This window comes from Nyctibius grandis, chromosome 22, assembly GCF_013368605.1.
Source record: "Nyctibius grandis isolate bNycGra1 chromosome 22, bNycGra1.pri, whole genome shotgun sequence".
In the NCBI taxonomy this organism is placed as follows: Eukaryota; Metazoa; Chordata; class Aves; order Nyctibiiformes; family Nyctibiidae; genus Nyctibius; species Nyctibius grandis.
The window spans coordinates 6,161,920-6,189,030 of record NC_090679.1 but is presented as its reverse complement, the minus strand read 5'-3'; the positions used below and the strand labels follow the sequence as shown (position 1 = coordinate 6,189,030).

Genomic DNA, 27,111 nt, shown 5'->3' with positions numbered 1-27,111 from the left:
TTTTTTAGAGGGTTTCAAAGGAGATCCAGGTAATTTCAGAACATTGAATTTGACAATTACACGGTGCTATCAGAAGCTGCTCTAAAGAACAGAGGTGGTGGGCACACAAGCACCCCCAGAGTGCTTCAGGAAGGCACTGACAAGAGGGATAAAAATTACAGAAAGCACAGAAGAGCTTTGAAATGAGGAATAATGAAACAGGCAAAGATTCTGCAATCAAGGAAGCGATGACTGACTAAGCGTACCACAGAAGTCTGTACATTTACAAACAGCACGAAGAAAGCGAACAGGGGAAAAAAACCTCTTCACCGTCTTCTACTACAACTAGGGGTATCAAATGAAGCAAATAGGTGACACTGCAAAAACAAGGAGGTTCTCCACACTGAGCACAGTTCAGCTGTGAATTTTGCACAGGGTGCTGAGATGCCAGTGGTTTATAATGGTTGAAAGAGCAACTAACACAAGCTTAAATGAGAAAAATCTGTCAAGGGCTCTTCAGTAGGTAGCACCTCTGATGCTGGAGCTCCCTGAGCTGCAAATCACTCATGGCTGGGAGCATATCGAAAAGATCTTCAGTCTACAGGACTCCTCTGCTATTAATCTCCATGCACTGACAATTAGCCACTGCCAGACCACTGTCCTAACTCAACAGGGCTTCTCCTGTGCTATGCCCTTCATAAAAAGTAACTTGCAAGCTTATCTGCAATGCTGTGCATTTATGTATCCTTATTCTGGTACGATATTCTGCTACGATATTCTGCTGTTATCTAAACCCGACATCGCTTTCAGTAAGTCTTGTGTGTAATTAATGAAATTCTGTAGCATAAGCTGAACAACAAAGCCTCTGCTTCATGCTGGACAGCACAACACACTGTAGGAATGTGGGGTTTTATAGATATATATATACACACACACACACATATATATACACACACACATATACACATATATACGCAAGCACACACACAGACCCAAAAGAACACTTTTTAACTCTGCTTACATTCCAGTTTGTAGCTGATACAAACCCTACTATGCACAAACATCATAATAATCCCGAACAGAATCTGGTATAAATCATACCTGTCACTATTTTATCCAAAGAGATGTTTAGACTTTTAGCAGAGAATTGGAGTTGTGGCATTTATATGGAAAACATTTATCAAAGTTCAAACAAATAATATTTAAAGCAATATTTATTGCTTTGATATTTTTCTAACCTCTCTTTGACAACGCAGCACACACAAATAATTCCTGAATGCACTTGAGCATCTGAAGTAGTTTCAATCTAAGGCATTTCCATGGCATCATTTTGGCTGGCAATCATACACTTGAGGTGAACTCTCTCCTGAGTCAGCCTCTCACCACCCCAGAAAAGCAGCGTTCCCTGCTTATTGCCAAGCCTTGAAACTCTTCAGAGCAGCTCAGCAGTGGGCCAACACCATAACCTGTCCCCTCAAAAGCAGAGTACCCATCTCCTTGAATGACCTTGGATGGAGACCACTCAGTTCTAGTGGCTCGACCCAGTCTGAGCCGCATCTGTACGTGAATACAGTAAGGCAGCTTTGTACAGGCTGCATTTGCACAGACTAACAGCTTTTTCTCTCTAAAATGTTGTGTACACTTCTGGGTAAACTCCAAGTGGAGCCGTGAACTTCAGCACAAAATCCTCTCTAAATATATTTCCCCAGAAATAGGCTCCTCGCAGCTGTGCAATTCCAACCGCTGCTGCACCGGTGAGCGCGCAGGCACATACAGAACTGGGGCATTCAACTGCCTAATAAGTTTATGCTAACTCATTGCACAGAAAATTTTTATTCAGAACCCTGGGAACCACAACACAACATGTATGATAATACAGGTGACTCGCCACAGAAACATTACTTGTTTTTTTTTGTTTGAGGTTTTTTTTTTCTTTCTTTTTTTTTAATATTAAAAAAAATGGTCTTTTAATTCAGGCCTGCACGTTTTTGTCTACATTTCCAGATATGTTCACCTGGTACTTCTGGTGCCACACATCTTCCTGTGAAATCTCTCTTTACAACCAGAGTTTTTAGGTCTCTTGAGATGCCCAAGTCTGTCTGCACCAGGAAAATGAGACCCTCAGTTTGCTCGGACTAGAGCAGAATTAGAGGGTGTGGAAATAAAAATGCCCCCCTTCTTTCTAGGCCACAGCAGTTAATAATGGGTCTTTATCAATGATGCTGACAAAACAGATTATCTTGGCAAGCACTTTGCCAAATGGAATTATTAATTTATTATAATTTTCTAATATTTTTTAAAAAAACTTTAGGAAAGCTGACCCGGTTAAAAATGTTCACAGAATATTTTCCATAGGAACAGTTTTACTTTAATTAACTTGTATGACCATGGTTTGATATTCATTTTTGTTTACATAAGAAGAGTCTAAGGTGAACTGAGGGATCATCTTTTTTGCTAGTTCATAACTTGAACATAAGCATATTCTATTTCCCACAATGTCACCGCTGAGGTTTGTCTACAGCAGCTAGATGGTAATTCATCGGTACTTCAGCTGGCAATCCAAAATCTTGAGCCATAAAGTGTCTTTCGCTATGTTTAAGCTGATCTGTCTACCGATATGTAAATATATACATTTATGCATGCACACGCCGTAAGCGCAATGACAGGTTTCTAGAGTACCTGCTCGACTAAACTATCACTGTTTTCACGCTATAAAAATACCTCCTCTCCCGGTGCCAAGATCTCCTGCTCTGTTTTCACACCTCACTCGGCAGAAGCTGACGCTTGCCAGGTGATGCGTACCAACACCATCCCTTCCAAAAACCGGCGAAGGCTCCAGAACACGTGTAGAAACCACCCGTTTCCAGGAATCAGCTCAGTTACCACAATGATTATTTCTGAGATTGAACCCCTGCTTACCTGATACAGCCAGGAAGTCATCAATGGAAGTGATGTCATCGACAGCATCCGTCAGCACGCGGACCTGCTTCTCCCACTGCTCTTTGAAGAGATCCATGTTTTCTTGAGCCAGCTTGCTTTGGGGTTTAGCAGCCAGAGCCAGCGCAGCGTTAATGACCTGTAAAAGACCTCTGGATTTTTAAAACATACCCTTCACGAAACAATTAGTTTCCATATGTTTATTCAATGAACTCAACAGCAAACAAAGCAAGTTTAATAAGTTTTCAGGAACTTGATGTTTAAACACAAAAGTGTTTATTCTGTCACTCTCACATCCAACTCATACCTGCTTCCGCATCTATTATGGTTAGTTATTACAAGCAAAACCACTTGGTAAGTATTCACGCGAGCTAGCTTCACCTTTCTTTAACAGCTCATGTTAAAAAGGTGTTGCTTTCTGAGTGCAACTTGTGTCGTTAAATATTTTAGACAGGATGACACTTCATACACTGGAGGCCGCATTTCCTAAGCTACTTGCTACCTGAGAAAAAAGGTCAAAAAAGGATTAATCTTACCCAGTCTGAAGTAGAAACAATATACAAGTACAGAATTAAAGATAAATTTTTTATTTATCGTCTTTTCCTTAAAACTTTACTCTGTACCTTGCCAGTAATTGTTATAGTACCTGAAGATCTCTGTTACGGCTGTGGAAGAGCTAGATTAGCCAGGGAACAGGAGGAGAGGACACTATTTGATGCTCCTCCTGAACATCCCCCCTACTAATTTTCTTCAAACCCTAAGACTGTCATTTACTCCACATCCTTGTTTTTCTGAGCAGAACAAATGCTCCACGTACTGCCAGGTAACAAAGTTTATGCTGTGCCAACTCACTGGTCAGTTAAATGACCAAAAAAGCCTCTTTGGGTGTGGGAAGAAAGCGATCTCAAAAAGCCTGCTGCTGTTCTTGCAGCTCCAGCAGAATGACCTGGAAACACGCCAGGTGTGAGAAACCATGCGCAGTCAGACCGACGTGACAGTCCTAACCTTGTTTTCAAGCACCTGAGAGTTAGAGCTAATTAACTTATAAGTTCAATGTGTAATTTTTCTTCTCTACTTTAGGACCGTATTAATTTCTCAAAGTTGCCAAACAAAACATGCGAGCACCAGATGTTCCTGGTTTTCCAAAATCTACTTTCTCTACTTGCTTCATTTAAAAGTGTCACAAAGCATTTAAAAAAATATATAACTCCCTAAACATGGAAATGATGGTGATGTCAAACATATGACGATGGCATTGAATCAATCAGGCAGTAGAAGGAGGCTGATTCACCCGAGGGACGCTAGAAATTAGCAGTGACTGAGGAAAATCCACAGAAAAAATATGCCATCCTGTCTCTGGAGATGGAGGCTGCAAGTCTGGGTCACAAATCAAAACGAGCTCGATGGGTTTGATAACACAGACAAATGCAAGAAACAATTTGGCATGAGCTGCAATCTGTTCAGGAGACCCGCGGGGATGAAACACGCCTTTAAACCCTGGCAATAACGACAGTGTCCCCATCCTTCATGGAGAACACGGGGTCCTCTGCTGCTTCTCCTTCCTCAAACCAGACACTGAAGTCGCACCTTCTGTGTAGGCAGCTGCAGTAATCAGGATGTCCCTTTAGAGACCCGCTGCCTGCCACGCTGCCCCTTAAGATCATGGTTCTCAAGTCCCGAAAGCCCCGAAAAAAGCCTTAGAACACCCAAGAAAATGATGCTTAAAAATTTTAAACCAAGCAGAAATAGAGATTTTAGAAAGGAAAACCTGTCCTCTGCTCAAAAGCCCTGCTTCTGAAGTCTAGCTGACACCGTTTCTTGCCCCAGTCTGATTGATGTAATGAATTATCCACCTATCAACCAAAATCTAGATAGCCAAAGTTTTATGAAGGTGAATTCAAATAACAAGTGTCTTGGAAACAAAAAGGGCAAAACAGACAACGCTCCAGAAATCTGCTCTCAGCTTTTATCCTGCTAGTAACCGTAACAACTGCGACGGAGAAGATGGTGATACCGAGGGTCAGGACATTTTCTCCTGCTCTCTTCTAGCTACCGTGGCTAATATCAGATATGAAAACATCCCAAAGCACTGAGACAGGTCAGCATTAATGCCGAAGGAACATATGGCCTGTGTACCTGCGTGATGTGTGCCTGGACAGCAGCAGCTGTCTGAACAATTAATCTTTGTCAACAGCACACGTCCAACCCCAGATGCCCACGTTAAGCAACTCTTCACACCTAATGGAAGAGCTGTCATAGATAGAGGGCTCTGCAAGCGCTCAAGAAACTCAAACAGGGCGTCGTCACCAAACCCAAACGCAGGAGGCACAAGCTGCACCATCGTCCTCCCAAAAGGCAGCTTGTCCAACTGAAAAAAGGAAATTTTTTTCTGCATTACAACAGCAAAAACGCATGGCCAAGGCAAATGCATTTTTAAAAAATGGCCAAGCAAAACTAGCACATAAGATGTCCCTTACAAGCAGACGTGGCTTGCGTTTGGGAAGCAGCCAGCAATGCCAGAGATGAGGACAGCCTGGTGAGGAAATCAAAGGCTATCAAGTGTTACTGTGGAATTAAAGACAAAACTACAGCTCAGGAAACCCATGCAGGTATGTGCGCGCTCAGGAAGGAATTCAAGACAGCAGATGCAGCTCAACAGTCCTTTTTTGTAGCACATACTCTGTCTCCACATGCAAAGTGGTTCCAACATTTCACTTTAGCAGGGGTGATCAGACCTTTCCCTCTGCCAAATAGGTACAGCTCAGCATTTATGTAGGCAAGTCACCCTGGACGTGTCTCATGTCTGCTTGGGGCAATGTCCCAGGGATTACTGACAATACCCTGCACGTTATCTATTCAAGTAAATATGCTCTTACAGGATGGCTGGTATCCAGTAGAGACTGCCTGATATATTTTCCAACAGATGCTTAGATAGACATAGGAAAAGGACAGGGATGCTGGATCTTAAATAGTCTGTGTGTGTAGCAGGAGTATGATTCCTTTATTATCTAAAAATGAACGCTTGGGGGGAAGGGACTGATTAAAGCACACTATTGCTTCTCCAAAAAACATGAAGCATTGGGCAATTAATTTAAAATATGAGTAACTCTTACAGGAAGGGGAGAGAGAGGGGGGGGGAGGGGGAGAGAGAGTTCAAAAAATTGGAAGAACATGGCCTACCTGAAATGTAGCTGTTTCCATGTAAAACATTTGGCAATTTCAGGGAAATATTTTGTATTTCAGAGCTTTTCAAAATGCTGCCAGAGCACTGTGATCACAATGACTCACTGAAGTCGTACAGAGAAAAGAATCAAACAGGGACATTTTGAGACTATCCAGAAGGAAATGAAGCATGGCAAGAAAATACCCTATTTTTATCGGTGCTTTGTTTCATGTAGCAATTGCAATGTTCAAGTCAGACAGCCCAATGCTCCATAACGTGGTTCCAGTGAGTTACTTGGAGTCGCTTTCCTCCGCCTCCCAGCTTCCCGCAGCAGCAGCCAGGACTTGGCACCGCACACCCCGAGATCAGGGAGGCTTCAGATTCAAAAGACTTCCAACCGATGTCTCAATCTGTACCTCAAACCCTCTTCTCATGTCTTTCATTGGAAGAACCTGCTTTTTTTTTTATTAATTATTATTTTCCCTATTGAAACTAAAGATGTCAGAATGAATTTACAGCTTTATATTGTTGCAGGGCAGAACTCTTCAAGGTTCCCTGAAGACTTACTTCTGCCTGGGTTACAAGACTGCGGCTACTTTGCCAGAAGCTCTTTTAAAAAGCACAACTATTCCAGGACAGAAAACACCTTAACCTTAGATATACCCATGGGTAAATTAAAGCCACTGGGTCACCCAGAATTAATTCTTTTAGGCTTAATTTAGGATGGCTTCCAGCCTCACCTTTATAGCAGCCCATCTGAAAGACTGCTAGAGGCTAGAAGAAAGCTCCTACACGTGGTGGTGCTCCTACAAAGAACAGTTTTGAACACTTGGCTGGCATGGCCAAAGGAAGGAACAGCACTTGGGAGAAGAAAACTATCACCTATGGATTTTGTACTGCAACCCCTAGCTGTTGTACCTTCATATAGTCTCGGTGCACACAATGTCTGTAAGCCACCTAACTCTCCCTTTCAATGGCTATAAGCGTTTTTCCCTGCGGTACTGGTTTGAGAATGCTACTGTGCCACAACAAGGAGGACTTTTTCAGTTTCAAAAGCTCTAAACCACCCAGCCCTCTCCCTTCTCCTCACTACACACCTCTTCTCTGCTGTTCCTAACTCACTTGCTTTTTTGTTTTTAAGGAAAGGTCTTCATTTACCAGCTTTCTTGTGGCATTTGGGTAATGAGTTCAAAAGTAGCTCCATGACCTTCAAATCCAGGATACTTTGCATTTGTGGGGAAAAAAAAAAAAAGCTGATAAAACAAGCACTCACGCATCAGCTATCATCTCAGGGGCAGAGGAAAAAGGGGCACACACAAACCAAACGCCAGCTGGGATGTGAAAATCAGTTTTATTCTGGAGTGGGTGAAAGGGAACTTGACAAGCAGACAGCAGGATCAAGTTTGCTTTGGGAAGAGGTACTGCGTCCAGCTCTGGGGCCCCCCATCAGGACATGGAGCTGTTGGAGCGAGTCCAGAGGAGGCCACGCAGATGCTCAGAGGGCTGGAGCCCCTCTGCTCTGGAGACAGGCTGAGAGAGTTGGGGCTGTTCAGCCTGGAGAAGAGAAGGCTCCGGGGAGACCTTCTAGCACCTTCCAGTATCTGAAGGGGCTACAGGAAAGCTGGAGAGGGGCTTTTTACAGGGCATGGAGTGACAGGACAAGGGGGAACAGTTTTAAACTGAAAGAGGGGAGATTGAGATGAGATCTTCGGAAGAAATTCTTTGCTGTGAGGGTGGTGAGACCCTGGCCCAGGTTGCCCAGAGAAGCTGTGGCTGCCCCCTCCCTGGCAGTGTTCAAGGCCAGGTTGGATGGGGCTTGGAGCAACCTGGTCTGGTGGAAGGTGTCCCTGCCCGTGGCCAGGGGTTAGAACTAGATGATCTTTAAGGTCCCTTCCAACCCAAACCATTTGATGATTCTCTGATTCTAAGATCCGAGAGTGAGCAAGGGTAGAAGCAGTGATCTGAGCCTTCCCTTCTGGAGCAACCTCAGTGTAAGGCTGAGTGGAAGATGTCTCTTATTCCACCTGCCCAAACCGGTACCTGCACCATGAAGTGCCCCTCAAGTGCTTTATGATATTGCTGCCTCACAGAGCTCCTGTGATACAGAGGGCGAGTTGTAAGGCAGAAGCAAAAGCATGATTCTCTGATCGCAGCTTTCCAAACAGTCAACAAATGAATACATGACCTTACCACCAAAGCTGCCACACCAGCTGAGCCCAGCCAGGACTCCCCTTGCTCAGGTGGATTTTAATGCCCGTGTTTTTCTCTATTAAAGAAAGCATAGCTTGCTTGCTGGTAGTTTGTAAGAAGCTGCTTATAATTTAATTTTACATATGCCAGATGCCAAAGTTACCTCCAGCGTTCACCCATCTCCTTCCCTGCTCCTAATTGCATTTTGCTCCAAGTGGAAAAAAAGCTTCACAAGCAGGACATTTAAGTCACTTCCAGTTACATCCAACCCCAGGTTTGCATCCACACGTCTACACGTGCTAACCCTCCCCATACTGCAGTACAGCAAAAAGCACTCTGCAGACTCTGATGAGCTGAAATGCCTGGAAGCAAAACATAGAGAAGATTGTTTTGCACTTTCTCTAGCTACAATGGCAGTGACCAGCAAGTGTACAGAGGCTGACGCACCAAAAGAAGCAGTTTGCTTTAATTTCCAATACTTTGTTCCAACATATAAAAGGTACTTTGAGCACTTTCCTTTCCTGCAAGTTACGCAGAGAGTGACTGCAGGCATCTCTGCAGAGATACTTACTCCTGTTGTTACAGTGCTATCATGACCCACAGATACACACTTTTACTAGAATAACATGACCTTTTCCAGTTTAGCATGTACTACTGTCAAAGTATTTACTACTCACATATTGTGTATAGATAATTATCCCATCAACTTCCCCGTATATGGAAAAAGCATTTTCAGGTGTAGCTGAGGACTGGTATTATAGTACCAGTCAATGCAGAAACTGCAAGAATTTTGGTGCCACTTGTTTTGGTGGCCTTTTGTGTTGCTTCATTTTGCATTTTACTGACTTCAAGTGCCGAAGCTTTGGGGGTTTCAGGGACTCTGTGTCTCTTCTGGAAGCTGTTCTGCTACCGCACTCCACAGATCATACTGTGCCTTTGATGAAAACATCGGGTCCTTACACACTCACATACCTCCTTCTACAGGATTGAGACCTTTTCTCCTATCTTTGCTTCTTTTTATGCATCAGTAACTGCTCAAGTTTATAATATTGTTTCTTTGATGGCCACTCCTGTCCTGTGCTGGCTCTTCTTCACAGCAAGCCTGCATGATACAAAACTGCAACCCAAGTTTTTGGGTTTTATATAAGTATTTCTACTCAGTGCCAATAAAATGCTTCAAGCGCCTGTAATTAAACAGTCTGGAGACAGATCTGCTAGTTAGTACATTCAAAAAATCTGACAGTCTTTCAACAAGAAGAAAAAAGGAGACAATTGTTCAATATTAAGTCTTCAGTGCAAAAAAAAAAAGAGAAGTTATCTCCTTCTCCAACAGCCACCAGGGAACTGGCAGTAACTGGGGACTCAGGGAGCAGAGAAAGCCTGCAGGTCATGTTTGTGATTGATTTGAGGGGTGGACTGCAGGGGGTTTTGTGTTTCTCTAAGGTGCTGCAACTTCTAAACAAAAGTTTTTGTGCTATTTGGAACCTCTGCATTGGATTCCTTATGCTTTGGTATTTTTCTATCTGTGTCAGTAGGTGTGATCAGCATATGTAACCATCTGCCTCATCAGAAATCTATAAGCAGCAAATTGCTTTTCAAGCATTTCAAAATTGGAATGTAAGGATGTGGAACAGCAATTATTAAAACAAGATGTTAATATGAGAAGAGCCAATTTATTTCTATAAAAAATGTAATTTAATCCAAGAATTATCTTGAGTGTTTAATGGGCAACACTCACTGACTGTGCAGGGGATGGTGAGCTACGCCAAACACGCTGTCTGTGCTAAGGTAGGTAAGGAGGGAGCATGGAGAGGACAGGCAGAGATGCTGCCTGGTGCCCTCCCAAGGTTTCTCAGGGTGAGCTATTTGGACAGCAGAGGAAAAAGGCAACCAGCACCATAACAGCATGAGTCCTGCCTTACAGATGGGAGAACAGGTCTTGTGTGCCCACACCAGGGAGGTGCAAGTCTACACTGCTCCTGCAACCTGCTTCCCAGAGAATGACCAGTCTCAAGGGCAACGGGCTCCAGCTTTTGCCGGCAGAAGCAAACACGCAACCTGATGGAAATTCTAATCCATAATTATTTTCTAAAACTCCCAGCCTGACTGCAATTCCATTAGAAGTCTATAGATGAACTTCGTGGAGGCTTCAAAGAACAAGTAAGTCAACATATAGCTGGTAAAAGCAGCTGCAAGTGACAGCAGACTGTCACATCAAAAGGCTGAAGCAATACTCCTTCCTTTCAAGAGCTGTACTGGGGCTTTGTCACTGTTGCTTTCTAAACACCTACAGCTTGTAGGATCAGAAACACTCCTATAGTTAAGCTCTCTTCTCAGACATCTTTAATTCAAAATGCTGTTACAAAACAGCTTTCACAGGCTCCCAAAGCAAGTACTTCTTGGAAACACAACTCCGAAGCCAGAGTTACGAGCGAGGATCCAGGTTTTCAAGTTGAGATAAACAAAATCTTTCACTAATTTCCCACTGGCACGCTCTGTGTTTAGCAAGAAGGCAAAGAAAACTTCCCCCAGCACTCTGCTAGGCAAATGGAGGCACAGGCAACTATTCCAAGCATTTCACAGCAGTACTTTTCCTTTTCCGTTATGAAAGACATCTTAAGCATTTTTTTAAAAACATTTAACTGTAGCAATGGAGGACTTTTTTCCCTTCATCTTAACCCATCATAGACAGGCCGGTTTCCCCCACCACCTAGCAAGGCATGAAGCTGCAGGACTGAAGGTAACGCTTGCGAGATGATGCACAAAGTTGTTGCACTTTGATATACAGACTTTCAGCAATGCATACTCTCAAAAAAAATAATTGAGGCAGGCTGGTAAGTCAAGGCTTCATGAAGAAAAACACCAGCGACCCCCTAATGCTGCCCTATTACTCCCCTGTAAACCCAGCCTAGCACAAGTCACCCAGCTGGCTACTACGGAGCGTGCACAGCTCTTCCTAACAGTGCCTTCTGCACCACCAAAAGGGAGCTCTAAATATCACATTAAGGCTTCAGCTTCGCATTAATTTCTGCGTTAATTGGCTGGGGACTCACAAACAGGAAGGGTGATGTTACTCTTGAGGAGGAGCTGATTTCCAGGAACACGGCCACGCTAAACAAATTTAACTGCTTGCTTTCGGAGAGACTTTTCAGATGACAAATTTTCCACATCTTCTTTTTCCCCTCAAAGAATTACATTTCAAACCTGAGAACATCTGAACCCATCGGTGACACTGCCAATGAACGACTTCTTGTCCCCACCAACAAAACTCCCAAGTTTTCCCTAGCCATTTGCAGGTGTTGCATGTTCCTTACTCCCGCTGCCGGTGCAAAAAGGCTAGTTACAGCAAGGGACCGAGTAACTGCTCTGTTTGAGATACCGCTTTTATAATTAACTCTACAGATTGATTTCTCCAGAAATCACTCTTTAACCAGGAGTTCCCTACTCCCAGAATGGCTACTACTCAGTTAAGCTATTTAAGAGGTTACCTGGGGACTTATTCAAGTGCATTAAATTTCAGTTTCATCTTTTCAATCACAGCAAAAGCTTGAGTTAAATTTTATACATCAGATTTCTGTGTGATATTGATATATTCACTCAAGTTTCAGAGACTATTGTAATTACTGATTGACTTGACTCATGCCGAATCCAGCATCTTCCTGGAAAAATACCATCTAAGCAAAAAAAAAAAAAAAAAAGCAGATAATATTGGATTAAACCTGTATTTTATGCTTAATTCACACATTCGTTCAGCACAGCCACTTAAAAGGATTCAAGCAGCAGCTGCGAATCTCATCAGGAACAAACCGCAAAATAAACAGATAATTGTCTAAAAAAAGGAAACAAAACCCCACTACACAGTTCTTTATATCTAGAAGCATTTAGAGATCATACAGAACAATCAAAGTTTGGGGACCATTTAGTAACGCCGTTGAGGAGGACGATAGTGTGCTGCATCACTTATGACTGGCATAAGACCCTTCTGTATTGTTACAGGAGACAACACAGATGCCATTTGTAAAACAGTTCAGACAAGTGCCCCAGTTGCCTCTCAGGATTCACAACATGTTTAAATACTCTCAGAGCATTAAAGAATCAAGCAGAGAACACGTAATGTAATACAAAAGCACTCTTTCAAGTGCTATCAACATCTATAGTGTCATTTACTAATCTCTTGGTGACGACCCTGAAATTAAGGCAAGAATGTTCAGTGGAGCAGGCTTGGAAGTTCAGATATGACCTTTGTAAAGCCAAAACCCATCAGTGACAGCCCTTGTCCATTTATAGATAATCAAAGCTTCCAATGAGTGTTAAATGTATCATCCATAATCCCTGAACTTAAAGGTTAACAACTGCGCTTCAGTAGATGTGACTACAGTTTGGTGACTACTGATTACAGTTTGTTAATTATTTCATGTTGACTATCACAGTGTTTATTTTATAAAGGAGTAGATTTATTAAAACAGGCAGTTGCTGGAAAAGCAAAGATAGAAGAGCTTGAAATACACATAATTTCAGCAATGGGGAGGGGAAAAACACCCCCCACAGACTTGGACAACTGCCAGAAACCTTTAGATTCAAAGAAAACCTAACTTTCTTAAGATGATTGTTTTCAAAAGCATCAACATTTGTTTGGAACAACATGCATTAGATACCCATACTCTTGGAGATAACAAAGAAAATTACATCCAGCCTAGTTGGTTACTTTAGGAAAGAGCAAGCCCTTACAGCAGATAAGATGTATTTTTAAAAGCTTTTTCTTCCACATGCTTTATTCCAACTGTAAAAATTGACCTTTGGTTTTAACAAGCCATACACACCACCTGCCCCAGATGTGGGAGGCAAAGAACCGCACAGCCAGCGCAGCTGCTGCACTGGCCCCAGGGTCTGATCCAGGAGTGGGAACCACAGAAGTCCATGCCAGGATGACAAAAGGCCTCCTGGATAGTATTTAATGTTTTATTTTCAGGTGTCTATCTTCACCTATTTAATAGCACTATTACATAGAAGTAATAAAATAGGTAAGATGGTCCTGCTCTTCATACTACCTTCACCTAGTCCCTCAAAATTCCCCTCCTGCTGAGGTGGGTACAGGTGTACATATCTCTCTTCCTTTCAACCAGTTTTAAAAGGAGATTTAGATATATATATAGAAGTCTGAACAAATTCCAGATATCCTGAGACAATACAACTTATTTTCATAAAATTCCATTTGACCAATTTTTTGAGTACTTATTTCCCATTAGCTCCTCATTACCAACAACAGCTTATTTGGATGTTTTAGATCTGAATTTCCTGTTGCTTTAAAAAAATGTAAATTACAAGAAAAATTACAAAAAAAAATGTAAATTACAAGAAAAAATGTAATTAGTCTTCAGGGGTTCATCCAAGTATCTGGTTGTTGATATTTAAAACATCAGGGCTGTCAAAAATGCAAGAGGATAGTCTACTGCTTATATAAACTTAATTTCCTTGTTTCCATTAAAAAGCTATTAATTAAAAGGTAGTCACAGCCAGGTTCAAACTCTTCACGCATAGCCAGCTTCCTCTGATCCTACGCTACCAAGAAGATTTTTTTGGCATATATATATTCTACTCAGGCAAAAAATAATATACCTATAATTCATCCTACAGCAGGGACAGGAGCAGTGTCTTCACAAGACATCTTCCTGCAACATGGGGGCGTTGGTCAACAGCCAGCTGAATATGAGCCAGCAGTGTGCCCAGGTGGCCAAGAAGGCCACCAGCATCCTGGCTTGTATCAGCACTAGTGTGGCCAGCAGGACTAGGGAAGGGATCGTCCCCCTGGACTCGGCACTGATGAGGCCGCACCTCGAATCCTGGGGGCAGTTTTGGGCCCCTCACGACAAGAAAGACCTTGAGGTGCTGGAGCACAAGTCTGATGAGGAGCGGCTGAGGGACCTGGGGGGGTTTAGTCTGGAGAAAAGGAGGCTGAGGGGAGACCTTCTCGCTCTCTTCAACTGCCTGAAAGGAGGGTGTAGCGAAGGGGGAGTTGGTCTCTTCTCCCAGGTAAGAAGCGATAGGATGAGAGGGAACGGCCTCAAGTTGTGCCAGGGGAGGTTTAGATTGGAGATCAGGGAAAATGTCTTCACCGAAAGGGTTGTCACACCCTGGAACAGGCTGTCCAGGGCAGTGGTGGAGTCACCATCCCTGGAGGGATTTAAAAGCCGTGTAGATGTGGTGCTGAGGGACATGGGTTAGGGGTGGGCTTGGCAGTGCTGGGTTAACGGTTGGACTTGATGATCTTAAAGGTCTTTTCCAACCTAAATGATTCTATCATTCTATGAACACGCGCAGTAAACCACTGAAGCTTCACCAGTTTACTGTCTCACTAGAATACCCTGGCCAAATGAAATTAGAGCTAGTACATAAGAAAGATCCATTCGTATCACTAATTACTTTGTCATGTATTTTAAAGTTTCTCAGCTTTAATGCCTATGCTGCATTTCATTCTCTACATATACTAAGGAAACAGTCAAGTTCTGCAGCAAGTCCATAGACAGACACGAAGAGGCCAGGACATGTATTAAGCAGGATCAGTTGCCCAACTTACTAAGGTCTGTTTTACGTTCTTACACTCTTTATTACCTGGGGACACAGGGCTTCAAGCTGGCTGGCTGACATGCGAACCAATTTCACGCCTTCTTCATTGTTTGAGATGGAACAGGCCAAGTTGGCAACCTGTGGCAAAGGCGGAAGAAAAAACACAACTGTTAGAACTGGGTTTTATTCCCCCTGTAGGAAACTTTTTACCCACCCCAACAGTGACCATTAACCCATCATGAAATACAAAGCGCCCACATTCGTTCAGTGCTAACCAATTTTGAAACCACTAGTAACATCTGTTCCTTCTCTAGCCATAAAATCATAACACATCAGATCATAAACCCATAGTCATTCAAACAGGACAGACAAATCATTAACACTGATTCAGTTAAGCTCTCTCCAGTAAAATGCAGAAGAGCATTACTGGCAGCACTTGAAGTTACAGTTAAAAAGCCCATTCCCACTCGAGCGAGACAGCAGCAACCACACAATTAAAAAAACCAACCCAGCTCCCACGCATCTGAGGATTAAGTATTCTCGTGTCCATAAGCGTAGAGACACTCCCTTCTTCTTAAAACATTTCTATATCCTACTGTGTGTCAACACAGAAGAACTCGGAGGCTCATCAAGCAATTCAGCTACGCCAGCGGTGCAGCGGTGTTGCAAAGCTCAAGCTGTTTTGCGGGCGTTGCACAGAGCACCCCTCTGTGAGAGGATACCGGTATTTGAACGCATTGGCTTAAACTACTCAACGTACTTCTTATCTAGTCAAAGACTGTGGTATCAGGCAGGTGTTCCACCAGCCCTCCATTTGTGCCACAATTCATTGAATAAAACACATTGGCTGGTACAGGTGATCTTGCAGATTCATCCACAGTTCTCCAAAATTTGAATAGCATCTTGTGATGCTCAAAACTTTCCTGCGAAACCTTGACCTGCTGCACAGCAGCATCCTTAACTAGGTCATGTTGAAACAGAGGACCTTTTGTAAACACTTGCCTTTTAAAAGCACACAGGAAGGGGACAGCACAGAATTTTTTTGGTAATTGAAGATATTCCTCACATCGGAGCTACTCTCAGGGGAAGGAAGTCTGAAGTAAGTTACATTTCTTAGTTGACAGGTGAATGACAAGCATGTTATTCTAAGCCATTTGAACACAGAAAGCTGTAAAAATAGCACGAAGTGAACCGAGATGAACACCGAGTACTGTCCTTTCAGAGAGAGCAACCTGCAAAAACCCCCAGTAAAAGTGCTGTAAAACCATCATTGCACGCCAGCAGATGCTCAGTAACACCAGTGAATCAGGTTTCTCCATACAAGTTTCTCTATCAGCTGGGGAAATTCCATTCTCCCTTTAATTAAACTTTCCTGTGCACTGGTACACAAGTCATTTTGAAGTAGTATCTGCAGCTATATCGTGTGCTTCTCCCTCTCCCCGAGCCGTTCCCTTACGACAGATGCTCCCACACAGAATACATTACTGTCCCACAAGCATGCCAACATACTTGAACAGTTTTTCATCAATCCGTTAATTTTGGGACCAAAAAGCAAGTTCCCATTGCAAAGCGCACAGCCTCTTCCTTCCTCCAGTTCCAAACCAGTTAGAAAGGATATCAAACTGCGCTGTCAAGGAGAGGGGTATGTTTCCAACACTGAACCACCAAGTAAACAGATGCAACTGCATATATTTGGACAAAACCAAACTGAAATTGAGAGAAAGACTACGCAGCATCAATAAGACACAGAAAACTGCCAGCTTTCAGGAATATTAGTGTTCTGCTCCTCAACGTTCTTTTCCCTTAGTCTTCGTAGCCAAGACCTACGTGTTAAGAGGTGGAGTTGCAGTAAGTCTTCAGCTCATTGCAAGGTCGTGCAGCTCGCACCCAGCTTAGCAAAGCCTCTTTTCTCCCTCCTTTGTTACCACATTTCCTAGAGGCTCCAGCTCAGCTGCTCTCCACACAACACTACCACCAAACAGCTGTACTCTCGATAACACTTTATCAGAAAGGGATTTGATTTTGAACAGGTTTTTTCTTCCCCTGTAGATTTGCAATGTCTTAAATCCCTAGTTCACAGGGAGCTGTAGTATATTATGCTTTTGTTTAGAGGCTCCAAAAATCAAAAGACAATAAGATGCCATGATTTAAAAGTCAAATAAAGATTTTGCTGTTGTTTTAAGCACAGGTCATATTTTTGAGAAACACCAGTTTGCCAATATTTTTTATGGTCCATATTTTCAGGTCGTTTCTGCCTCCGTGGCAGCAGTTACAATCTCTAAGAGCGAGAAGAACACAAAGCTCTATTGAGTAGGCGCTGAATAAAAGCGACATTGAAGCACTACAAAATCAGCCTCCCCGATATCTGGAGATGTTGTGCTCTCTCTCAAGCCAAGTGTGATGAATCAACGCACAGAAACCCCGCTCTGTCTGAATACAGAGAGGCAAAGAAGTTGAGAATTGAGTGTCCCCGCCATGGTACGATGAAATTTTGCTTTTTTGCACAGTCATTTTTGAACAGTCATTTTTCTTCTGAATACCTCACTGATGGCAATTCTTTAGAAATCGCCCGCCTGGGACTGCCAACCTTTATGAAAGAAGCATGTGTGCTTCCCTGACTGAGGGTCTTTGGCAGTTGAAGACAATCCAACTGTTGGCTGCCGCATCCCATCCTACTGCTGCGTCTCCAAATCTCAACACTTCATTTCAGCACGCTCGTCCAAAAGAAAGCTATTCGCTTCGGTGGGTTGCTTTCCCTGCCAGATCAGCACACAAACTTCCCAGCAAACTATTTGCTGAACATCAGAGCGAAGCAGGGATGTGGCAGCAGCTGAGACGACATTAGAGGGCTGCAGGACGTGGCCCTAAATTCACAGCAATCCAGCATTTACTGCACCAGGGGAAAGACTCTGTCAAAACACTCACAAACCTCTTAAAACTGGAAACTTAAGAGCAGCTACGTCAACTAATTAGTCAAGTTGTATATGACATTACAATAAGGTATTTTAAACTGTCATTAATTATCAGGTGCTCTATAGCATGAATTCTAAAGTTGCTTGTGTCAGCTGAGGGGGGTGGTTGTATGATTAAGAAATTTAATTTTAAAGGTATCTGAAAGAACCCATCATCAATATTCCTGTGTGATATTTGACAAATGACTTCACACTCCCCGTCTGCAGAGAGGGTGCTGCTGGCCAGTTATTTGACAAGCATACATATTACATAGGATTGTGCAGCCAAGGTGAAGATCAGCCATGGCCAAATCTGGTTTAAAGCATGCAGACCACTTGGAAATCACACATTTCTAAAACTTTCCAATAAAATAGAGCACCTCGAGCAAACAGAAATTTCCCTTAAATCAAATGTAAGTGAAATAGTTTCTCCGTGGCTCCAGCAACGTAGCTGACTGACATAGTAAGTGGTCAGACTTGATTTAGAAAGAACACTTGTGCTTGAGAGCAAAATACCAATTGAATTCCCGCTGCATTTGTTCATTCTTACCATTCAACATCATCAAGCTCCTTTACATAAGCGCTGCTGGCACAGGCATCAAAGGAGACAAAAAATGGCAAATAATGTAATCAGCCATAACGAGCAATCTCTTGAAAAAAAGTTAAAAATACACAGGGAGGGAAGACAGACTAGAGAGACTCGACTGGCGCGGCTCAGAGACACTCCTGCAGCACTGACAGACCCATTTAAAAGCATCTTTTTGCTGCAATATCAAGGCTCTCGGTTCATAACATATACAACCATGTCCCAGAGACATCTTCACGTCTCCCAAAAGGCAGGACGGACCCAAAGCAGCTGCTGATGTTCAGATGAATGAGCTTAAATTCACCCCCCAGTGACAAATGCACGGAGCATCCGCGCGCAGTGCCTAGACAGAGCCACTGCTGCGAACGGAACTAACGCAGCGGTGCCAAGGAAAATCCCAAGCTGGACTAACTGAGCTGGGAAGTGGGTTTAAAGCACAGATCAGTTTTTGAAACTCAAATCTGATTGGTATTAATGAGGATGACATCAGAGGACTGCAAGATGAGATGATGCCTTTGGAGGAGGCGTTACTTAACTGGTTCCTTCTAGAGGTAGGCACCATCTCGGTGCAAAGGGTCAATCGAGAATACGTTATTAACAGGAAAGTGTAATTCCAACAGAAAAAAAATATCATGCCATCTGTCACAGAGTGATCCCATCTCAAACTCTAGTTATTTTGATTCTTCAGAATTTATTAATTTTAAAACCAGGAAAAATCTTACCATTTCTAGAGCAGTTTTTTCCTCCACTACTGACAATTTGCCAGCCCATGTTTGTGTTGGCAGCTGTTGTAGACAACCGCCTTCTCTGACAATAGGCAGTTTTTACCTTTTTCACCTGAAATTCATTTTTTATTTTCTTTTAACTTGAAATTTGTTCAGATAATGACTAAGTAGCCGCATCTTGCAGCAATTCCAAGGCTATAGCAGCCTCAACTACATGAGCTCGGGGTCATCACTAAACTGCTTAAATTACACTGTTGAAAATAATCGAGACATACAGCTACAGCTTCGTACTTGTTAAACCTTCTCTTTGCGCTGACATCCTGGCTTAGGTAGAGGGGTTACTTTACATGGAAGTGTTTATCAAAGGATTGATAAATCGCTTTTTCAAGAAAAGACAACAAAATGCAAGAGCAAAAAGGAACTATAATCTCTAACACATTACGTCTTCTTTTTCAAGGATTTCAAAGGCTGACACTGAAAGTTTGCTTTGTGCACCTGGATTGACTTCAGAGAAGCACCACCAAGTTTTTTCTCCTTGTTTATAGGTCATGTTTCTAGGACAGCTTCTTCAGAAAGTCAGATACACAAAGCCCTCCTAAGTGGGGGCTGGATGCAAGCAGCCAGCAGTGGGGTAATCTCAAGCAGGCTCTGTAATGTGTTTATTGTTGCATAATTTAAAACTGTCGGAGCTGCCTCTGCCACACAGCATTGTTATAAATGAGGATTGTACGGCGCTATGCAGGAGACAAACACACACTGATTGAATTCTAAGAGTCTGACTGCTCTCATTTGAAACGGCAATTGTAATAGCATTGCAAAAGTAAGAGTCTCCAGATGATCTTATGATTGAAAAACTTAACATTAACCAGTACCCTCTGGTAACCGCTGCTCCCAAGCCCTTACACAAACAAAACCATACTCATTTATACACAGATACTTTGGGAATTTCAACAACATGGAAACAAAGCTTTTCAAAGGTGTTCTTGGCATTTTTAATTTCTGATTGAACTTCAAAACTTCAGCTTCTTCTATTTTTTTGCTTTTCATTTTACAATTTCTCTGGGAATGCAAATTCCCACTTTTAAGCAGCTTAAAATCACTCATTTTAAGAGGAAAAAAAATGGACAGGCAGCCATTCAACATTTTCCTCTTGAGGACCTGCTAAAGAAAAGTGTATCTGATATTCTCAGAAAATTCAGTAACAGCACATCTAATTTCTTCCTCATATTAAGAAAACAGTCCAGATTCACTCATGATGGTCAAAGCCCATGAAATAAATTTATCTGCAGAAACAACCGTTCTGCAAAACTAAGTGGCAACTGAGGACTCTCAGAAGAGATGTGTCAATTATGTAATTTCCATCCCTCTTAAAAAAAGGCTTTTATTATTCAATAAGTCCATACATTTATTAATTCACTCATACACTACAATATTGAAGACGAATGTGAGCATTTTAACGTCCATCCTAACAGGTACTGCATGAAGGAGAAGCCTGCATTATAGCTATAAACCTATAAACTCCCTAGTTTGCAGAGGCATAGCTAATTATGAATTATGCAAAACAGTTTCAGTTCTTTAATGCATGGAGAGAAGGCAGGAGGACTTCGGTTCAAGTCCAGAGGGACTCCAGAGCAAGTTACTGGTAGCCACACTCAACTACTCTGTGATTTTATATGACTTGGGCAGTTGTAAGTGGCTGCAGCTCCACAGAAGGTACCTTGCAAGAGCTTGTTGTGAGCAACAGGATGGCAATGTCTTCACTTAAAATAGTAAAAGTCTTTAAATAAAACAAGATGCACACAGAAAAATTCCAGATGTAAAGCACTGATGGGAACGATGGGCTAAAATTGAGATAACTGCTATTTCCAGAGCTCTGCAACCTCACGCAGAAGATAAGAGCAATTTAATTTCAAGTCTGGTTATAAACACATGGAGGGGAAATTTCAGCTACATGGAAAAAACCTAGCAAGCAAAATGTTTTCATTTTTGATTCAAAAGTTTTAGGCCATGAGAAATGGGGGTTTCAGAGTTTTTTATTTCAACCGGTTTGAAACTGATTGAAAGAGGAAGGGGATCATGGACAAAATATTGTGTACTTTCTGCTCCCTATAATACTGAGGCAATTGCTGAATATTTTCCTGAGTAACCACCTTTCTTTTGGGGTCAAATCTCAAACCCTGCACCTTTCAAGTTGTGTCTGTGTCAAAATCCAGTTGAAGAATACAGCTCTGCATTTGGCGCTCAACCTAAACAAGCTGTCTCCAGCTGCCTGGTGCCATTCTAGGGACAGGCTGTCCCGTGAAAGCTCTGTTCAACTCTGGTGAGCTCCTTCCGTACCTGGAGGAAACGTCTTTCTCCAACAGAGTACGACCCCACGTGTTCTCAAGGTTTCATAAAGAAGGGAAATTTTTCACACAGTTGCACAAAACAAGTGCACCATGACAAACCAAACTGGGCTCCATTTACTGAGCAGCCTGCGCAGAAGGGAGAGCACCTCTCTTGCCAACAGGAAGGTTTTTCAATCAAAGAGGGGGAAGAGGTGTTTGAAGGGAGCTAATGCATCTATAGTATAAACCAGATCCACAGTAGTAAAGTGCCAGCAGTACAGGAATACCTTCATTCCCAGGCTGGCAGGTTATCCCTTCTACAGACCTGACCTCAGAGAGCAGAGCTGGTAAAGGAATAGCAATGTGCCACGTGGGCACCATGCCCCTCGTACACACAGCTGTAGCAGCAGATGTAACTATCGGCACGGGAACTATTCCTTCCTCAGACAAACAAGCTAAAGAGTTAAAATGTTGTTATAAGCACAAAACACATTAGTTACACAAGTCGATCTGAGCTGCCATGACAGAAATCACACCGCTGGTGTGTAATGTAGATCTGACCTTAAGCTAAAACTTTCAAAGCGAATTCTCATCTTAGATGCTTCTTAGCAACACAAATGTTTTCCCTTAAAATAAAAGTGTTTCTAGTAGTGATATCTGGATAGTAACTGAATAATTATCCTTCCCCAAAAAAGCCTCTACGTTTATCAAACTGGAAACGATAATTCTTTCCTATCTCCTTTCATGTATCACTCAGAGCGTGCTGCGTTATGATCTTACTAAAGGCTTCCAACTTGGCACCTATTATTAGCTGTTTAAACCAGTTTTTGGCAATTCAGAAAACTGTTCATGGCAAGTTTAATGGTAACTGTAAGTACATTATGCTCTTGAAGAAGGCAACAATAGTAAGAAGAATAAGCTCTACACAGACTTCAGGCACTCCTTGATGACACTACCTGACTAATATTCCAATATCACCAATTACTAAGTTGATGAAAATCCAGACATGCATCAAGGCTTTTAGTTGTATATCAAGAATTAAAACATTTATGCCACATCTATAAAAGATGTATCCAAAAAACTACTTGAAAATACTGTTGGAATCAAAGACTCAAATATCTGGAAAATAAAATAGGTCAGGACTCTATTGAGTTTACGTGCCTCTGAAAACATCATGTCAACAGCACCTATACTCAACTGTGCTTACACGTCCTAACCTCTTTTACGGGTTTCCCCTTCCCTAAAAGCTTCTATCTGTTTCCAAAGGAAAAAGGAACAGAGTAAATACAGGGCTGTTTCTAGTGGGGTAAAAAGACATTAACACAGTTTTCCAAACCCTAACCTCATTCACCTCCAACTTCCGCACCCTTCACTTCTCCCCTGGCCCAAGTGCTTGAAGACCAAGCCCCACACTCTCAACATCCAGCATAATGACTGCGCCTGTGGAAAAGGTATTGCAGAAATGCTTCTCCGCCATGTAGCAGCAGCTAACCAGGATGATTTTCAAATAGAAGAAAGCCTCCAAACACCCTGATCGCTGTCCAGGTACGTGAGGGTTCAAATTCATCTTCAATCACTTCATGTCTCCCATCAGTTTCACTGTCAGATTACTGATTACCTTGCTTCTTCCATGTGTACTTACAATGACATCTGGATAGAAAGAGTATCCTGAAGTCTCTTATTCCTCTTCCAACATGATTTTAATCTCTACCAGCATTCTACGGACCCTTTCATACATAATTTGGTGTAGCATTAGAAGACTGGCCTCAAAAAAAACCTTACAAGAAAAAGAGTTATCCTATTAAAATGTCACTTGCCTTTACTTATGTATGATGTATTAAATTTGTATATCCAGTTTTGCTGGAAAATGGAAGAATTTTTTTTCTGCTGACTTTACTGATTATGAATGAAAGGAAAGCATGTTCTATGAGTAGAATTTAATTTATTTATGCATTAGTTGACTAATAAAATGAACTTACAAGGAAAGTGCATCGGTTCTTGAACAGTGTCAGACTTTAGAGGGCACATTAGAGTTATACTGGTCATTTCCTAAAGACATTTGTTTTAAATTGCTGCCAAGGTTATCTATAGATAAATTACAGAAAACGTGCTTGTTCTTTGGAAAAGACATTTTGCTCTCCATCTTAAAATGGGAAATTAGTCTCGAGCTGGACTAACTCTGCCTCTCTTCTCCAGACCATAGCACAAGGACATTTCTCCTGTAATACACCATTACCTTCAAAATAAAAGCAACTAAAAGACAAACTTGGGTTTGCAGATTTCCCCTCCACCCCCTAAATTAGCTACTGAACAGGAAAACCAAGTGCTCAGATACCACAATGACTGATAACGACCCTAGCCTGGAAAATGCCGAGTTTTGAGACATTAATATACCCAAAGATTCAAAAAAACCCATTCCAAGTCAATATTTGATTCGGGTGTCAAGTGCTATGCTTGACTCTGCACTTTTCACTCAAGATACATCACCTCTGTCTTTCACTACTGATACAACCCTTTGATAGCAAACACGAAGGAAGAATATTTAAAGAATGAGCCAAGCCAGTCCACTCCCACCTCCAAAGCTGCGAGTTTTATAAACTTTGTATAAGCTTTGGAAATCAGGTGGCTAAATAGACACAAGGGATAACTCTGTGAGACCAGATTTATTTCTAGATCTGCTGGATACTTCCATTCCATGCTTCGTTTTTAATAAGCATATAAGATGCACAAACACTAAGTGCATGCCTTTACCACAAAGGTAACTACCTCTGCCCAGGTAAATGTATCCCATGAACAGAGGACAGGTAAGCCTCAGTTTTCAACACCTTTGCTGTGTCTGCAGTCCCAAAGCTAGCTTTTATTTTAAACCCGAGCTACGTTTTACCCACTTCAGATTTTTTAAAAAAAGCCTTTCACATGTAAAAAAATGCAGTCATTAGACTCTCTGAAGAATAGATAGGCTGCAAATAAGGGCAAATGGGGATAAGTTGGAAGAAAAATGTTGCAAGTGTGCAAGGCTTTGGGCTACTGGAGAGCGCTGCTTTTAGACCGAGGTCTGAAAAATTACTCTAGGACATCAGGCTAGACAGGGCACCAGAAGGGGAAAATGTCAGCGCGAGAGGCTACGGAGAGCTTATGGAGTTGCAAGTGCCCAAAAGTGATTCTCTCCAAGCAAATAAATTTGCGGTCTGCATCTGTTCATGGGTTTTCACTGAAGATGAGAAAAACATCTCTCCATATGCAAGATACAGCCCAGTGCATTAAAAAAGGCACAGTGCAGCCTTTCCAGAGAAATTAAAGCAACTGGAGGAAAAAAAAAATGATGGTTATGAAATATCACTGAGAGCTTTTGTCTCCCTGGTCTTAACAAAGTTTCTCCAAGAGACTTAAAAATAAAATTTAAGTTGAGAAAAACATTTGACACAGGGGTACTGGGTTCCAGAATAAAGTAACATTGTTCCCTGTTTTGAAGGAATTACAAACTCTCCCTTTCCAAAATATTCTTCAGCAAGCAAACAGCTACTGGAAGATCTTAACCTGGACTCTGCCCTCATCTACCTTTTAACTACCTGATTTCTTAAGGTCTGAAAAACCTTTCTATTAAAATTACATAGTACAAAACAGTGACAAACTGACAACCTCATTTTTATTTTTCTAAAGCATTCAATAGCGTAGGAAAAGTTTCTTCTCAACATTGATGGCTTTTTCACTGTTCAGAGGACAGCCAGAAGTGCCGCTGCAGCGACTATAGGCAGCGGTACAAAGGCAACTTGGGCGCAAGCACGCTTCAAAGACTGGGAGGTTCAAAAAAGTCAGCGTGGTGCTAAGTGACATCATTAAAAAGGAGTGCCAAGTTGCAGGACAGCCTGGTTTCTTGAGGGGGGAACGTTAAATTTCAGAATGCCAATGCCAAGCTGTCTTTCCTCAAGAGCAGTTACAGGTTGGAGAGCCAAGGCTACTTTACCCAGCATCGTAAAAACCACTGCAACGCATGGAAGCACTTTACAGTCAGTAAATTAGGAAGATTTTCATAGTTCACAAGTGAATTTAACTTTCACTTGCACTGGTTCCCGAAACGCTGTCTCTTCTGTTATTCTTGTGTGCTGCGTTTAAATTGGCTGCTCAATTCCTGAATTAAACTCCTTTAGCAAAATCCAGGCAGAGCACTAGTTAGCTAATGGACTGTTAGTACAGAGCAATTTTGAAAACTATCTTTGAAACGTATTATTCAACTGAGACACGTCTCATTTTACTATTTTACCATTTCTCAGTTTTCAAAAGGCAGGATAAGGGGGTTAGTATTTTACTACGCGAGAAACAAATGAGATGGAAGCCCTTTGGGACACAGCTTTGGTATGGTTTCTCTAGAAGATACAGACCCAGCAGGCAAATCAGATTTTTGTGGTTATTGCACCTCTCGGTCAAATTTGGTTGCCTGGACTTTAGGAACCACAAAGCAGACAGTGCTCTGCTGCCAAGAAGAGAACGTTTCCAACTAAAATTACCCAAAGTCATGTGCTTGCATCTCTCTACAGCTCCTTGGAGGGCCCATAAACACTTCTGCATTGCAGGAGCAAGAACTCCCCATGCTAACCCAGGGGCAGAACCAGCACTGCCACCCCTCCCATCTAGCCAAATCTGCATCAGTTTAGTGTCCAAAAAGAAAAATCAAATATATCACAGTCCCCTCTAGTGGCTGGTTCACCAGGAGAGCAGCACTGACTCCTCCAGGTCACAGGACAAAGGGTACTAAATCCAAGGTGTAAAACTTCTCACTAATTCGGATGGGGATCTGATAAGTTACCTAGGGCAGAGCAGGTCTCTCATGTGTGCTTCTTCCCACCGCTCAGCATTAAAGGAAAGGACACGTTCTCTTCTACATCTAAACCACGGGAGCCTGTCCATCACGGCGTGACACACAACACAGCTCCATCCTGCGCTGCAGCTGTTTTGTCACATTTGGTGCCGAGTCACTCGGCAGCATTTCGGAGGGTAGTTACGATAAACTCCCCAGCACACTTATATTCCACTGAGAACAGGTGGAAGCAATGACTTCTCATCTCACCAAGTGGAACATCTTCTGTTCTGCTCTTACTCAATCTTTTATTGTTTCTCCAGATACCTGCAGTTGAGTTTTCTGCCCAAGAGCAAAATCATATGGGAACTTGCAAACATCCTTCTCCATTCCCGCAGAGACACACAGACATTGTAAGTGCAGCCCACTCCAACCTGTCTTCCTTCACAGTAAATTTGACATCACACATGACTCTGCAGTGGCTCTCTATCCTCTGGAGACCCGGGCTCTGCAGGAGTACCATTCCCCTTCTGTCAAAACTAAGGGTGTATATTAATCCACCGACATTCATGGAAGAGGTTTATAAGCCACCTAGATCATGCTACTCTATAGCTATAGTTACATTTCAGACAGCAAAAGCAATAAGCGAGCCTTCAAAAAGTTGTTGCAGCAGCATATCATTTTAGCAGAACCTTTTGATGCCAGTCAGAAATATTGTTTAGTGCATGCTTTCAGGGGAAGAGTCTTTCTTGAAAGAACGACTGTTTGGCTGAATGGACATTCTGTAAAACTCTTTTGCAGCTTGGCATTTTGCACACAAGGTCAAGGTCAGTAAAAACTGCTCTTACACACCAGTGAGAACAGCCACCTGTTGCTTTTCAGAGAGCACATGTA

At 42.3% G+C, this 27,111-nt stretch overlaps 1 protein-coding gene across 1 annotated transcript in view; it reads right to left on the bottom strand.

Moving 5' to 3' along the window:
* Positions 1-27,111, bottom strand: part of CTNNA1 (catenin alpha 1) — a 120,328-nt gene that overhangs the window by 20,665 nt on the left and 72,552 nt on the right. The window contains exons 10-11 of the mRNA XM_068417196.1: positions 14,879-14,971; positions 2,899-3,055 (exon numbers count right to left, since the gene is read on the bottom strand). Of these exons, the coding sequence (XP_068273297.1) occupies positions 2,899-3,055; positions 14,879-14,971 (250 nt within the window). The remainder of the gene's footprint in view (positions 1-2,898; positions 3,056-14,878; positions 14,972-27,111) is intronic.